The sequence below is a fragment of the Piliocolobus tephrosceles genome, chromosome 20, assembly GCF_002776525.5.
Source record: "Piliocolobus tephrosceles isolate RC106 chromosome 20, ASM277652v3, whole genome shotgun sequence".
Lineage (NCBI taxonomy): Eukaryota > Metazoa > Chordata > Mammalia > Primates > Cercopithecidae > Piliocolobus > Piliocolobus tephrosceles.
The window spans coordinates 22,783,065-22,798,026 of record NC_045453.1 but is presented as its reverse complement, the minus strand read 5'-3'; the positions used below and the strand labels follow the sequence as shown (position 1 = coordinate 22,798,026).

The 14,962-nt window shown below is 49.5% G+C and overlaps 2 protein-coding genes across 4 annotated transcripts in view; both read left to right on the top strand.

The window, feature by feature from the left end:
• LOC111521037 (transmembrane protein 189) overlaps window positions 1–2,566 on the top strand; it is a 29,477-nt gene extending 26,911 nt beyond the window's left edge. The window contains exon 6 of the mRNA XM_023184183.2: window positions 1,143–2,566. Within this exon, the coding sequence (XP_023039951.1) occupies window positions 1,143–1,264 (122 nt within the window). The 3' untranslated portion in view covers window positions 1,265–2,566. The remainder of the gene's footprint in view (window positions 1–1,142) is intronic.
• Window positions 2,567–13,748: 11,182 nt separating this feature from the next.
• The window catches only part of UBE2V1 (ubiquitin conjugating enzyme E2 V1), a 35,419-nt gene continuing 34,205 nt past the window's right edge, over window positions 13,749–14,962 (top strand). Inside the window, exon 1 of one of the 3 annotated variants that reach the window (XM_023184184.1) lies at window positions 13,749–13,855. In XM_023184184.1, coding sequence (XP_023039952.1) covers window positions 13,834–13,855 — 22 coding nt within the window. In that variant the 5' untranslated portion in view covers window positions 13,749–13,833. The remainder of the gene's footprint in view (window positions 13,856–14,962) is intronic. The other 2 variants (XM_023184185.1, XM_023184186.2) reach the window with 2 other exon arrangements.

Here is a 14,962-nt window from a genome sequence, read left to right as displayed (position 1 = left end):
TTAGGCAGGCCTGGGTTCCAATCCTGGTTTGGCCACCTGCTAACTGGGAAACTCTTCTCTAAGCCTCAGTGTGCTCATTTGGAAAATGGGACTGATATTAGTATCTACCTCATGGTGAGCTGGAAGGCTGTAAGATTGTGAGCAGTATTTATAGAGCACTTACTCTGCGCCTGGCTGTACTGTAAGCACTCAGGATCAGCAGTGAAAGGAATGGTGTTTTGCATTTTGGGGATGATGTTCCATTTGGGGATTGGGGGGTAAACAAACACAGAACAGGAAAATAGAGAATTAACGAAGATAGTTACAGGTTATCATAAAGGCTATAAAGAAATGAAAGAGGGTGGCCTGTCATGGTGGTTCACGCCTGTAATCCCAGCACTTTCGGAAGCCAGGGCGAGAGGATTGCTTGAGCCCAGGAGTTCAAGACCAGCCTGTATAAAACAAGACCCATCTGTATTTAAAAAAAGAAAAAAAGAAATAGAGCCGGGTGCAGTGGCTCACGCCTGTAATGCCAGCACTTTGGGAGGCTGAGGCGGGCGGATCACCAGGTCAAAAGATCGAGACCATCCTGGCCAACATGGTGAAGCCCCATCTCTACTAAAAATACAAAAATTAGCTGGGCGTGGTGGTGCATGCCTGTAGTCCCAGCTACTCGGGAAGCTGAGGCAGGAGAGTTGCTTGAACCTGGGAGGTGGATGTTGCAGTGAGCTGAGATCACGCCACTGCATTCCAGCCTGGCGACAGAGTAAGACTCTGTCTCAAAATAAAAAAAGAAAGGGTAATGTGACAAACCTGGGGTGCTGCTTGAGTGGGTGCTCAGGGAAGGATTCCTGGCAGAGGTAGCATGGTAGCATTTGAGCTGAGTGATAAGGCCACCACAGTGCCTGGTATGTAGTAAGTACTCAAATATAAGTAAGTGCCTGGTATATAGTAAGAAAGTAGATGAATATGGGGGTTGGAGGCCTGAGTAGCCCCAGGCCCATTGTTGGGAGGCACCCACTTCCACTTCCTTGGCTGGTCCCTGTGTCCTATCCTGTACTGACTCACTCCTCATTGGGCCCCTCCAGCCCAGTGAAGGTCAGCTCTCTCCCAATGTCCCCTTGACTCTCCCATTCAATCTCCCGCTGCCATTTCTACTGCAGGCTGGCTCAACTACCCTCTGGAGAAGATAGGCTTCTGGCGACGCCTAGAGGACCTCATCCAGGGCCTGACGGGCGAGAAGCCTCGGGCAGATGACATGAAATGGGCCCAGAAGATCAAATAACTTCTCTGAGCCTGCTACCTGGTTGCCAACCTTCCCTAGCCCCCAAACCGAAGCCATCTGCCAAATTCCAGCCTCTTCGAGCTGGCCCCTCCAGATGGAGAGGACATCTCCTGGGCTGGGCCCGGGTACCCCCAGCCCACCCCTCATGACACAGAATACTTGAGCCACTGATTTTTAATTTCCTTTTTTTGTTTTTTTTCCTCGGCCCCTCCTCAGCCACCTGAGCTGCTCTGTCTACAAGCCTGACTCTGCCAGCCTCCCTTGGTAGAGAGGAGGCTTATCCACTCCCTGCACGCCTGCCGCCCCTGCCCTGCCGGGCAGCCCTTCAGTGTGGCTGGCATTGGGGCCACTGAGTTGCCTCTATCTTTCCCTCCTTGTCTGGCCCCAGTGGTCTGGGGAGCCCCCAGGCACACCTAAGCGTCGCGGAGCATTATTCTGCCACGGCCCTGCATACTGACCCCGGAAGGCTGGACAGCCCCAGCCACCTCCTTCAGCCTAGCCTGTCCCCCAAGGATGGCGAAGCTCAGCAGGGGTCTGAGGGTAGCCGGCCAGAAGAGGCTGGAACCTCCTGCCCACGTCTAGACCCCTACTTCTCTGCTGCCCCCACCCTGCCAGAGCTGATGTTTCCAATACCAGGATATCTTCACAGGGCACAGCCCCTGCAGAGGGTCTTGGTTATTTGGAAGAGGACACAGTATCCCCTCTGGCCAGAGTATGTCAGAGAAGGAAGAGTAGGGCTTTTTTGTTTCTGTTTTTGTTTTTTTTTTTTTTTTTAAAGGTGCTTGCTTGTTTAATGTAAATAATAGAAAGCCTTAATATCTTTTCTGTAACACGGAGTAATATTTTAATGTCATGTTTTGGATGTACATAATATATTTATAACAAAGCAGCAAGAGTCTACTTAACCTTGGCTGCCTCGTGGTGTTTCCTGGCTGGGTGGGGCGGGGGGGTTATCAAGGAGCCTGAGATGTGAGGCCCGACTCACTCCATTCCCAGCTCCCCCTAACCCGGGCCTCAGGGTGAGACCTGTCACCTAAGACAGTGAATTAATGTTGACATCTGCTCCAAAGCCTTTTGGAGGGGATTGGGTGAGGACAGTGGTCTTTCTTATTGATCATGATGATAAAGTAACGATGGCTGATCCCTGTTTGTGACTTCCGTCTGCAAATATTCACTGGCACCTGGTGGTGCCAGGCTCTCTCCTGTACACAGGTACAGCGGTGAAAGAACCAACAAAGACCTGTCCTGGTGGGGCTGACCTCCTGGGGAAAGAGTCAATAAACAAATAAATGCACATGGAAATTCGGGTGGTGGTTTGTGAAGAAAATCAAACAGGACAGAACCACGTTGGAAAAGCAGGGTCAGTGCTGCTTTGGCAGAGTGGTCATGAAGAGCCTCTGAGCTGAGACCTGGAGGAGGAGAGGAGGCCAGACAGGAAAGAAGTGAGGGAAGAGGCCCCTTTATGGGACAGCAAGTACACAGGCCCTGAGGCAAGAACAAGTTTGGGGCGGGCGCAATGGCTCACACCTGTGATCCCAGCAGGGAGGCTGAGGTGGGCAGATCACCTGAGGTCAGGGGTTCGAGACCAGCCTGGCCAACGTGGTGAAACCCCATCTCTACTAAAATATACAAAAATTAGCCAGGCATGGTGGCAGACGACTTAATCCCAGCCACTTGGGAGGCAGAGGCAGGAGAATCGCTTGAACCCGGGAGGCGAAGGTTGCAGTGAGCCAAGATCGAGCCATTGCACTCAAACCTGGGGGATAAGAGCGAGACTTCGCTCAGAAAAAAAAAAAAACAAGCTTGAGATTTTAAGAAGACGGTGAGGTAGCCACTGTGGCTGGACTAGAATGAGTTAAGAAAAAATGGAAGACTGGCCGGGCGCGGTGGCTCAAGCCTGTAATCCCAGCACTTTGGGAGGCCGAGACGGGCGGATCACGAGGTCAGGAGATCGAGACCATCCTGGCTAACACGGTGAAACCCCGTCTCTACTAAAAATACAAAAAACTAGCCGGGCGAGGTGGCGGGCGCCTGTAGTCCCAGCTACTCTGGAGGCTGAGGCAGGAGAATGGCGTAAACCCGGGAGGCGGAGCTTGCAGTGAGCTGAGATCCGGCCACTGCACTCCAGCCTGGGCGACAGAGCAAGACTCCGGCTCAAAAACAAAAACCCGATTTCTGAAAAAAAAAAAAAAAAATGGAAGACAAGGTTGGGAAAACATGGACTTTGTTATACAGAGACTCATAGGCTAAGGTGAGTGGGGAGCTGCTGGTCATTTTATTTAGTTGTATTTATTACTATTTTTTAAGAGACAGGGTCATGCTCTGTCACCCAGGCTACAGTGCAGAGGTGTAATTGCTTACTGCAACCTTGAACTCCTGGACACAAATGATCCTCCTGAATGGCTGGGACTAGCACGTGCCACCACACCTGGCTTAGGTATTTTTTTTTTTTTTTTTAAGAAATGGGGTCTCACTATATTGTCCAGGTTGGTCTTGAACTCCTGGCCTCAAGTGGTCCTCCCACCTTGGCCTTCCAAAGTACTGGGATATGAGCCACTGCACCTGGTCAGGACATTGTAGACAAATTAGTAACTTGTTATTCATTGAATAAGTAATTATAAGGCATCTCCTAGTTCAAGGTACTGTGATTCTGTAGTGAACACTACAGACATAGTCAATAGCTAGTCTAAGCTAGCTAGTTTCTGCAGTATTAGCCAGAAAAAAGAAAGCCTGTTGGGGACAGGGAAATGCCTAAAGGACTCCAGAGCAGTCACAGACAATGACATTTCTGAGTAGCTGGGATTACAGGTGCCTGCCACCACGCCCGGCTAATTTTTGTATTTTTAGTAGAGATGCGGTTTCAGCATGTTGGCCAGGCTGGTCTCGAACTCCTGACCTCAGGTGATCCACCCACCTTGGCCTCCCAAAGTGTTGGGATTACAGGCATGAGCCACCGTGCCCAGCCATGACATTTATTTTTTAAAATGTGACCCATAATGCCATTTTCCTTTGCCCACCACTAGACTTTTGTGACTGTGCCTGAGGGGACCACACAAGGAAGGGTATTAGAATTCGACAACTCATAAATGACAGAAAATTAAAGCAGACAGCTAAAATAATTGTATCAGCTCATAAAACGGAAAAGTCCACCGGTGTTCTGACATAAGGTTTGGTAGGACCCAGGGGCTCACATGATTCATCAAAACGTGGTCTCCCTAAGCTCTGTTTTTCTGAGTTGAGACTTGCTAGACCAGCTCAGCAATCTCAGTTGAAAGTGCTTTCCCAATAGTTGCAGTGGAAGTCCCAAGGCAGGCTCTCATTGGTCTGGACTGGGTCATGTGCCCACCCCTGAACCAATCACATTGGCCAGTGAGGTGAAATGCTTTGGTTGCCCAGGGCTGAAAAATGTCCATCTGGATTTGCAGGGTTGTGATCACCACTTCCTAAGGCACTGCTACAAAAAGAAGTCAATGGTGGATGGGACAGGCAGCTAAATTCTTTTAGAGGCCAGAGGAGTAGCCTCGTGACTGTGGTGTTGGTTTCCAGGCCCCACCAATCTATGTTAGTTCCCCTGGAGCCGACAAAACCCCTCAGCCTGAGTCCAGAGAGGTAAAGTGACTCCCCCAAGGTCCCACAGGTAGTAAGGGTAGAGCAGGCCTCAGACTCAGACCATTTCACTTCTGAATCCTGGGGGCTGGAAAAAAAGTCCTTCTCAAAACCAGAAGGTGTGCTGCATTGGGTCTGAGAGTGTTGGGGCCACTTGTGAGATCAGGGACTTGCAAATAAGTGCCTATGAGGGCCAGACAGGGAAAAAATGCTACTTAATATTACTGAGCACTTAACTTTGCGTCAGACTGTGCAGAGAGCTCTGGCACCGGTCCTGTCAAGCAGTCCCTGCCACTCTAAGAAGTGAGTACTCTTTGCACCATTTGCAGATGGGGAAACTGAGGCACAGAGGTCATGTAATATGCCCAAGGTCACAGAGCTGGTAGATGGCAGAATCAGGATTTGAGCCAGCGTCTGACCCAAAGCCCCTGTGCTTTAAAGCTCCCATTGTGGAGAGGGAGGTAAGGCAGGTGGCAGGTGAGAGATGTGTCCACTATGAGGCAATGCAGCATGCCTGAGAAAAGGGCCGCTGACGCTGGGGACTGGGATGACCTGGAGACATCAGGCCCAAAGGGCAGCTGCTACTCACAGCAGCTGGTTAAACAGGAGCCAGAAATGTAAACTTTAAAAATGCTGGCTCCGTGTTTAAAACGTACTGTGGGCAAAACAAAATGGGTGCATGGGCGAAATGCCTGCAGCCTTCCTCCCAGCTGCTGCAGGATGGCTTGGTTTTAGGTGGGCATGTGCTGCTATCTGGTGGTGGCACAGGGTAGTGGCATGCAGGGCAAACAGATGGGTTTCCAGCTCCACCAGGGGAGCTGTAGTGAACTTGAATACCCCTCTGTGCTTACTGTTCTTTAGAGGCAGCTTGGGCACACACCTTAGGGCACCTGCCCCCAACTTCAACTCCGTCACCGCCCCCTTTTTTTTTCCCTTGAGACGGGGTCTCGCTCTGTCACCCAGGCTGGAGCACAGTGGCGTGATCTGCGCTCACTGCAGCCTCAACCTCCCAGGCTCAAGCAATCCTCCCACTTCAGCCTCTCGAATAGTGGGGACGACAGACATGTGCCGCCACCCCCAGCTAGTTTCTTTTTGTACTTTTTGTAGAGACAGGGTTTCACCATGTTGCCCAGACTGGTCTCGAACTCCTGAGCTCAAGCGATCTGCCCACCTCGGCCTTCCTAAGTGCTGGGATTACAGGCATGAACCACCACGACCAGCCAACCCCCCTTTTGATCAACCAAAAATATTTTCAAGCTACCCATATATACACATATATGTATGTATATACACTTTTTTTTTTTTTTTTGCAATAGGTAATGCTTGCATAGGTAACCAATAAGAATCATGCCAGGTGCAGCGGCTCATATCAAATAATATAAAAGGGGCTAGAGTATGGATCAGCTGACCCTGGACAGTGGGCCAAATCCAGCCCACTTGCTTTTCTATAGCTCAGAAGCTTTTGTGGGTTGTTTGCATTTTAGAGACAGGGTCTTGCTCTGTTGTCCAGGCTGGAATGCAGTGGCACATTCACAGTTCACTGTAACCTTAAACTCCTGGGCTCAAGTGATCCTCCCACCTCAGCCTCCTGAGTAGCTAGGACTACAGATGGACACCACCACATCCAGCTAATTTTTTTTTTTTTTTTTAAGAGATGGGGTCTCACTATGTTGCCCAGGGTGGTCTCAAACTCCTCCTGCCCTCAAGTGACCCTCCCACCTCAACCTCCTGAAGCACTGGGATTACAGGTGTGAGTCACTATGTCAGCCATGAGCATTTTTTAAATGGCTGAGGGAGGGGGAACAATATTTCCTAACACAGAAAATTCAAATTCCAGTTTGTAAACCTGAATTGGCACACAGCCATGCCCCTCATTTACACATTGTCCAAGACTGCTTTTGCACTGCAGCAGCAGAGTTGAATAGTTGCATCGGAGACCACATGGTCCACACAGCCTAAAATATTTACAATCTGGCCCTTTACAGAGAAAAGTTACCAACCTCTCTCTGGTCTAGAATGAAGAGTAAATTGCTCCCCATTCATGTTCCCTCAGGTACTCAGTTCCCCTCCTTAGAGGCCATCACTTTGACAAGACATTTGCAATGCCTTATGTAGGCAGAGGGGTATGTCTGCCCCACTCCTTTTCACACAATATGTAGGATATTATGCACACAGTTCTGCACCTTGCCTTTTTTCACTTAATATATTTTGGAGATAGTGTTATCATCAGTGCTCACAAAACGTTATTATTGTTTACAGCTGTATAGTGTTCCAACTTCAGGATGGAATGGATCTGACTTTTTTTTTTTCCCTGAGACGGAGTCTTGCTCTGTCACCCAGGCTGGAGTGCAGTGGCACGATCTCGACTCATTGCAAGCTCCACCTCCCAGGTTTGTGCCATTCTCCTGCCTCAGCCTCCCAAGTAGCTGGGACTACAGGCGCCCGCCACCACGCCCGGCTAATTTTTTGTATTTTTTAGTAGAGATGGGGTTTTGCCATGTTAGCCAGGATGGTCCCGATCTCCTGACCTCATGATCCGCCCGCCTCGGCCTCCCAAAGTGCTGGGATTACAGGCATGAGCCACTGCAACTGGGGTTTTTTTTTTTTTTTTTTTTTTTTTTTTTTGAGACAAGGTCTTGCTCTATTACCTGGGCTAGAGTGCAGTGGTGCAATCCCAGCTCACTGCAGCCTCTGCCTCCTGGGCTCAAGCTATCTTCCCTCAGCCTCCCATCCCAAGTAGTTGGGATTACAGGTGGATGCCACCATGCTGGGCTAATCTTTTTTATTATTTTTAGTGACGAGGGTCTTGCTTTGTTGCCTAGGCTGGTCTCAAACTCCTGTGCTCTAGCAATCCTCGTGCCTCAACCTCCCAAAGTGCTGGGATTACAGGCTTGAACCATGAGTGTGTTTTAAATTTTGATAGTGCATACCAAATTGTCTTCCAGAGGCCATGCCGGTTTAAGTTCACAAGTTTTCAGAGTCCCTGTTTCCTCACACCCTTGCCAACACAGCATGTTATCAAATGCTTTGTTACTTTGCCAGTCTGATAGGTGGTTTTAATTTGCATTTCTCTTACTGTATTTCATTGATTCTAAGATGTCACTGATTCTAAGATGCATCCTGATTTCAGAGATGTTCACATGTAAAAATGTGGCTGGGTGCGGTGGCTCACGCCTATAATCCCAGCACTTTGGGAGGCCAAGGCGGGCAGATTAGGCGATCAGGAATTCAAGACCAGCCTGGCCAACATAACGAAACACCATCTCTACTAAAAATACAATAATAATAATAAGAATTATTATTATTATTATTATTATTAGCTGGGCGTGGTGGCAGGCACCTGTAGTCCCAGCTACTTGGGAGGCTGAGGCAGGAGAATTGCTTGAACCCGAGAGGCGGAGGTTGCAGTGAGCTGAGATCGTGCCACTGCACTCCAGCCTGGGCGACACAGTGAGACTGTCTCAAAAAAAAAAAAAAAAAAAAAGTAAAAACGTGTATGTTCAAATCACTGAAATACAATATGTTGTGTGAGATTGGGCATCTTACTGTGAGTTTAAAATGCATTTGCATTTCCTCATCTGTTCATGCCCTTTTCTTATTTTTCTTGGAAGGCAGGGTAGTAGTGGTTAAGATTTGTAGGATTCCAATCCCAGTTCTGCCACTTACAAGCTTGTGACTTTGGGCAAGTTACTTAACCGTTCTGTGTCTCAGTTTCCTTATCTGCAAAATGGGGATAATAATGGTATCTACCTTATAGGATAGGTGTGAAGATTAAATACATTATTATATGCAAAATACCATGTTCCTGGAATATGGCAAATGCTCAATAAATATTTGCTATAACTATCATCTTTGAGTTATTTTTTCTTAATGAGTTGCAAGGGCTCTTTATAAATTAAGGAAACATCCTTTTTATTCCCCTGTCTCCCTGCCTCAAACCCCTGGTTTTCATTCCTTTTTCCCTGACCACAAAAGTAACGTATAATACAAAATTCAGACATTATAAAAATTGTATCAGAAGAAGCCAATGGAAACAACTGAGATGTCCATTGATAGAGTGAGTTAATGAAGTGCACCAAGGCCCCCTGCCCACCCACTCCCACCTCTTTTTGGCTGCATATTTCAAAACTACATCAGACATTAAATAAGATGTCTCAGCGCTATGGCTAGACACACCTCAGGGAACCACTCCACATATATGCCATAGAATTTCACTAGCAAATGCATCACACATCCTGTTGGGTTTTTTGTTTGTTTGTTTGTTTTAGATGGAGTTTCGCTCTGTTGCCCAGCCCGGAGTGCAATGCTGCGGCAACCTCTGCCTCCCAGGTTCAAGCGATTCTCCTGTCTCAGCCTCCCCAGTAGCTGGGATTACAGGCATGAGCCACCACGCTCGCCTAATTTTTGTATTTTCAGTAGAGATGGGGTTTCACCATGTTGGCCAGGCTGGTCTCGAATTCCTGACCTCAGGTGGTCCACCCGCCTCAGCCTCCCTAAGTGCTAGGATTATAGGTGTGAGCCACCATGCCTGGCCTCATCACACACCCTGTTAACCACACGTCCCTTCCCAGGGATTATCCTCTCTGTCTTCTGCAAGTCCACAGCCCTTCCTGTCAACAGTTTGTCAGCTTTACTTTCTGTAGCTTATGTTATAAAAACTATAGCAAGAGGTTGGGGGTTTTCCTTAACTATAAATAGGAAATATGAAGGTTGTGGATAACATTATATAATTTTTGATTTTCCACCTTTCGAATATACTTTTTCAAACTACTCATGCCTTTCACATCCCAGAGATTCCAAACCAGCCCTAGTGTTTTCCCACTTGAGAACAGAGTTCATGAATGAACATTGCAGAACAGTCAGGTCTATATGCCTTTCAACTGAACCACTGCATCAGCTTCCTGTATCGATTAGGTATGCTTTTTGGTGGTAGGTAACAAAAACCTACCTTTAAGAACAACTTAAGCACCAGGCACATTACCTCACGTCTTCAGAAGTCTGCAGGTGGGCAGCCCCGCGATTCCTTCAGTAGCTCAGCGATATCACCCAGGATTCTGGTTCTAATCATTACAACCTCATATGGTAGGAAGGAGGAAAGGGGACAAAAATAGGCTTTTTCTTCAGCTTTTTTGTTCGTTTGAGACGGAGTCTCACTCTGTCGCTCAGACTGGAGTGCAATGGTGCGATCTTGGCTCACTGCAACCTCTGCCTCCCAGGTTCAAGCAATTCTCGTGCCTCAGCCTCCCAGGTAGCTGGGATTAAAGGCATGAGCCACCACTCTCGGCTAATTTTTGTATTTGCAGTAGAGACGGGGTTTTGCCACGTTGGCCAGGCTGGTCTCGAACTCCTGACCTCAGGTGATCCACCCACCTCGGCCTCCCAAAGTGTTGGGATTACAGGCGTGAGCCAGGGCGCCCAACCTTCTCTTCAGCTTTTATGAGGGGAGGCAAACTTTCCAAACACCCACCCCGCCATGTGGGGACATGGCAACTGGACTGGCAGTAAACAGTGCCCAACACACCTGTCTGGGTTCCCTGCCACCAATATTGCTGCTGCCCAGTTGGGTGTCCTCACCCTGTCTCCTCATGGCAGCACGATGCACTTTGCAGAAAGGCAAACCTGCCCACATTTTGTTCAAAACCTCCCAGGCTCCACCTCCCTCATCACAGGAGAGTCAGCAGGTGACACAGGATAAAGAGAACTGGATTCCAAAACTGATTTTACTCCTTCCTTGTTGTGTGACCTTGGAAAAGCCATCTAACTCCTCTAAGCCTCAGTTTTCTCATCTCACAAATGGAAATGGTAACAGCTACTTTGCAAGGGTCATTGAGGATTAAGTAATAATTGCAGCTAATACTTACATTGCACTTAGTGCCAAGCGCTTTTCTAAAATCTCTAGTTTTATTAACCGTTTTAATCTTCCTCAAAATCCGATAAAACAAGACTCTTATCCCCATCAGCTGAGTTTATCAGCTCAATCGCACAGCGGTGACCAGGCGCAGGCGCCGGGAGGCATCCCGCGCTAGGGACCGGTTGTGACGTCCAGGAATGGGGCAGAGCCTCTTCGAGGGAGCGTGTGCGCGGGACGTACTACAACTCCCACCAGGCACCGCGCCAACGCCAGCCTACAATAACCAGCATGCCCCGGGCTGTCCCGCTTAACCTCTTCCTGCGATGAGCTCTGCACGGTAATTATTATTGTCAATTTTACTTGCAAGAAGTTTGCTACAAGAGCCAAGGAATCCATGCGAGTAGACATTTACGGGCATCATGGATAAAAGGCTTGTGTTTTAATCCTCATCCTCCACCTGTTAGCTCTGAGTCTCAGTTTTCTCATCTCTAAAACGGGGATAGTCACAGGAGTTGCTGCATCGAGTTGTGAGGATTAAAAGCTGGATGTAACGGCTTGGTAAATATCAGCGCTCCTAGTGTCCCTTCCTCCTCCCTGTGCCAAGGGGTTTTAGGAAAGCATTTTATCTCCACAGCAATCCTATGAGGTTGATACTGCTATCCTCATAGAAGGGGAAACTGATACCAGGAGAGGTTCAAGCGTCTTACCTGAAGTCACAAAGCACACTAAGTGATGAAGGAAGACTTGAACCTAGAAAATTTAACTGCAAAAGTGAGTCCACCTTAGGAACCCAAATGCTTCCACCTGCTACTGATGCTTTACAGTGACCCCAAGTCCAGGGCAAGTATTTTCTGTGCTCCCCAAAGCAAACTTGTATCACGTTATACACGAAAAGTCAAGTTGCTTCACCTGTAGCTAGTGCTGGCACTTTGAGAGCTAATTACAGCTGAATTTGACGTGGCTGGAGGAATCGAGGAAGACTTCCCTGAGGGGGTGGTGCTGGATCTGAGAACTGAAGAGTGGAGACAACACAGGCAAAGTCCCTGAAGTGGGAGAGGCCTTGCGTTCCAGGGGGCTTGCAAAGGGCCAGTGTCGCTGCAGAGGTACAGAAACTCTCAGAGGCGCAGGCTGTGCCAAGGCTATGATGAGGCAAGTGGGGGACCTAGGGTGCAGATTTTTTTTTTTTTTTTTTTTGAGACAGAGTCTCTCTCTGTTGCCCAGGATGGAATGCAATGGCGCGATCTCGGCTCACTGCAACCTCTGCCTCCCGGGTTCAAGCGATTCTCCTGCCTCAGCCTACCGAGTAGCTGGGATTACGGGCGCCTGCCACCATGCCCCACTAATTTTTGTATTTTTAGTAGAGACAAGGTTTCATCATGTTGACCAGGCTGGTCTGGATCTCCTGACCTCAGGTGATCCGCCCACCTCTGCCTCCAAAAGTGCTGGGATTACAGGCATGAGCCACTACGCCCTGCCCTAGGGTGCAGATTTTAAGAAGTCACTCACCTGCAGGGCTGTACAAGTGCAGAGTCAGGACCTGAGTGAAAGCCCCGTTAAATCTGATGGCCCCATCCTCGTCCCAGCCCTGGGTGCAAAGCCTTGTGCACAGGGTGTCCAGGCATCCTGGTTTGCCCTGGAGAGCCCCGGTTTCCACTTGCCCTGGTGAGATTATAATAGGTCCTCTTTTAATCTGATGAGTGTCCTCATTAGGTGATAATCTATGGTCACTCAACTTGTAGAGTTTGTATTTTATCCAGAGGGAATGGGGAGCCACTGAAGGCTTTAGCTGGAGGGTGTTTTGAGCAGATGTTGGTCCATATGGAGAATGGGCCATGGGGGAGAGAATGGAAGCTGCTGGGGTCTTCCAAGTAGGAGATAAAGGCAGCTTGTCCTGAGTGGAGAAGTGAATGGAGCGGGAGAGATGCAGAGCAGGCATTGTTGTCAGACAAAGGTGATGAATTGGATGTGCTGGGTGAGGGCTTCCAGCTTCCTTGTCCCTCTATGTTTAGAGTCCTGGTCCTTCTGCCAGTATTTTGCTCTGTGACCTTAAGCCAGTCCCTTCACCTCTCTCAGCTTCAGGGTCTACATCCATATAAGGGCTTCTCAGACAATTTATAATATAGGAGGAGTAACTTCTTGGGTTTATTTGCAAAAATATTTCCTGAGGGCCTTTGCACAAGCTGTTCCCTCTACCTCCTCATTGTTAGGGTCTCTTGAAATACGACCACCTTAGGAGGCCCTTCCTGACCATCCTCCGCTGCCCTTTTCTTGGTTTATCTCTAGCCTATCAGAATTGTAGTTTCCTGTTTATTTACTTGCTGTCTATGACTAGAATGTAAGCCCCTGAAAGCAGGGATTTGCTTCTTCAGAGATGTCTATCCATCCCCAGCTCCTAGCACAGTGTCTGGTACATAGTAGGTGCTTAATGTTTGTTTGGTTGGATGAATGAATGAACGAATGAATGAATGAATGAATTGGGCAGATGGTTAGCAAATGTTTTCCCTGCCACCTTATTGCCCCCAAATCATTTAACTGCATCCACTTCAAGCCTTCTCTGGCCGGGGAGCATCAATCCTAGAAGCCAGATCATCTGACCTGGAGGGTGACGATTCAAATTCAAATTTGAACCTGGAGGTTAAAATTCTGTCTGTCTCTGCCACTTAACAGCTGAGTTTAGATAAATCGTTTAATCTCTCTCGGCTGCATTTTTCACGTTAATTCTGACCTTGTGGAGATGTGGTGAGGATCTAGATAGGAACTAGACAGGAAAAAGCCCCAAGTGAATTCGGCGCTTTTGTTTGAAGCTATCTTTTCTTTTTCTTTCACAATCGCGCCTTCCCAAGCCTAGTCACCCCTGCCCTTCTCACTAAGCACGTCTCCACCTCCCTCGCACCCGATGTGGGGGGACTTGCAGGTTGCTGAGCCCTCGAGCACGCAGATATTTCCTTTCTCTAAAAGGGAAGGAAAAGAGCCTCCCCGGCCACGGGTCGCGCAGGTCTCCGGAGCGGGCGTCAGCGGCGGCGTCTGTGCGTGCGCGCGCGCCTGCGCATCAGGGCCAGGGTACGGGTGGGGGGTGAAGAAGGGGCCGGCCTTCAAGCAACAGCGACGCAAGATGGCAGCCACCACGGGCTCGGGTGAGCGGGGGCGCCGGGCCCGGCCGGCGGAAGGGGCATGGGCTTGGGCCGGGGACTGGGGACTGTCAAAGGCTCCTGCAGGGGGGCCAGGGTCCCCGCGCCGCCTGTGTCCGGTGGGCTCCGCGGCAGCCACCGGCAGGCGGTGGCCGGAAGCACGGGCGGGGGGCTGAGGGGCCTGTGGGCGGCGCGGCGCGGCCCTAAGGCTCCCCCGGGAGGCGTGAGGGCCCCGCTGCGCTACCTGGGGGAGCCGGAGTGGGCGAGGAGCGAGCTCCGAGGCACTCCTGAGGAGACCGGGGCTGGCGACTCTTAAGGGGCGATCAAGGGGTTTCCCTAGAGGAGGAGGCGCCCCGCAGCGGATGAAAGTCCCATACTGGGTGCCAGGGGTGCGGCTGAGGGGGGGCCGTGGGATGTCTGGAGAGGACATCAGAGGAGCCCCTCAAGCCGGATGGGAGGAAGAAACGGGATCCTGAGGGGGTGACTCGAGAGGATCCCCTATTGGTTGAGGGGACGGCTCCGGCGTTAGTTTTAGAGATGGGGTTAGCCGAGGAAATAGCTGTGTTGACTAGAAAGGAGGAGCCTTGGAGCGGCTGCTTTTGGGGAGAATTAAGGGAATCTCCGCATGATAAGTGAGAGCCGGGGGGAAAGGATTCAGATGCCAGAGGGACTTGATTGCAGTGATAGTGAAATGACCCCATCATTACCAGTCTCCTATTCGAGGATACAGATGGATTGCTCCAATTTCGGTTTCAGGGGACAAGGTCCGAGTGGGGCAGTTGGTGGAAGCCTCTGATATTGAATGAGGCAGAACAGGTGAATTGGGAACCCCGAGGATGTCTCTTTGGGAGTGGGGATTCAACAGAGGGAAGCCCCTGAAATGAGTGAGTGGAAAAGGTCGGGTTCCAGAGATGTTTCTTGTAAACGAGAAGTCTCCTCTTTTTGAATTGAGTGAGGGAAGCATATCCTAGAAGTGTCTCTTCTGTGGAGACGCTCACTCTCATCCACTCCTTTGATAATTGGGACAGATATGTGGGTTCAGCTTAGAAGTTCCCCACTGGCTGATGGGAGTAGGGAGGTGAATAGATGAAATGGAAACTCTTGGGTGAGGCT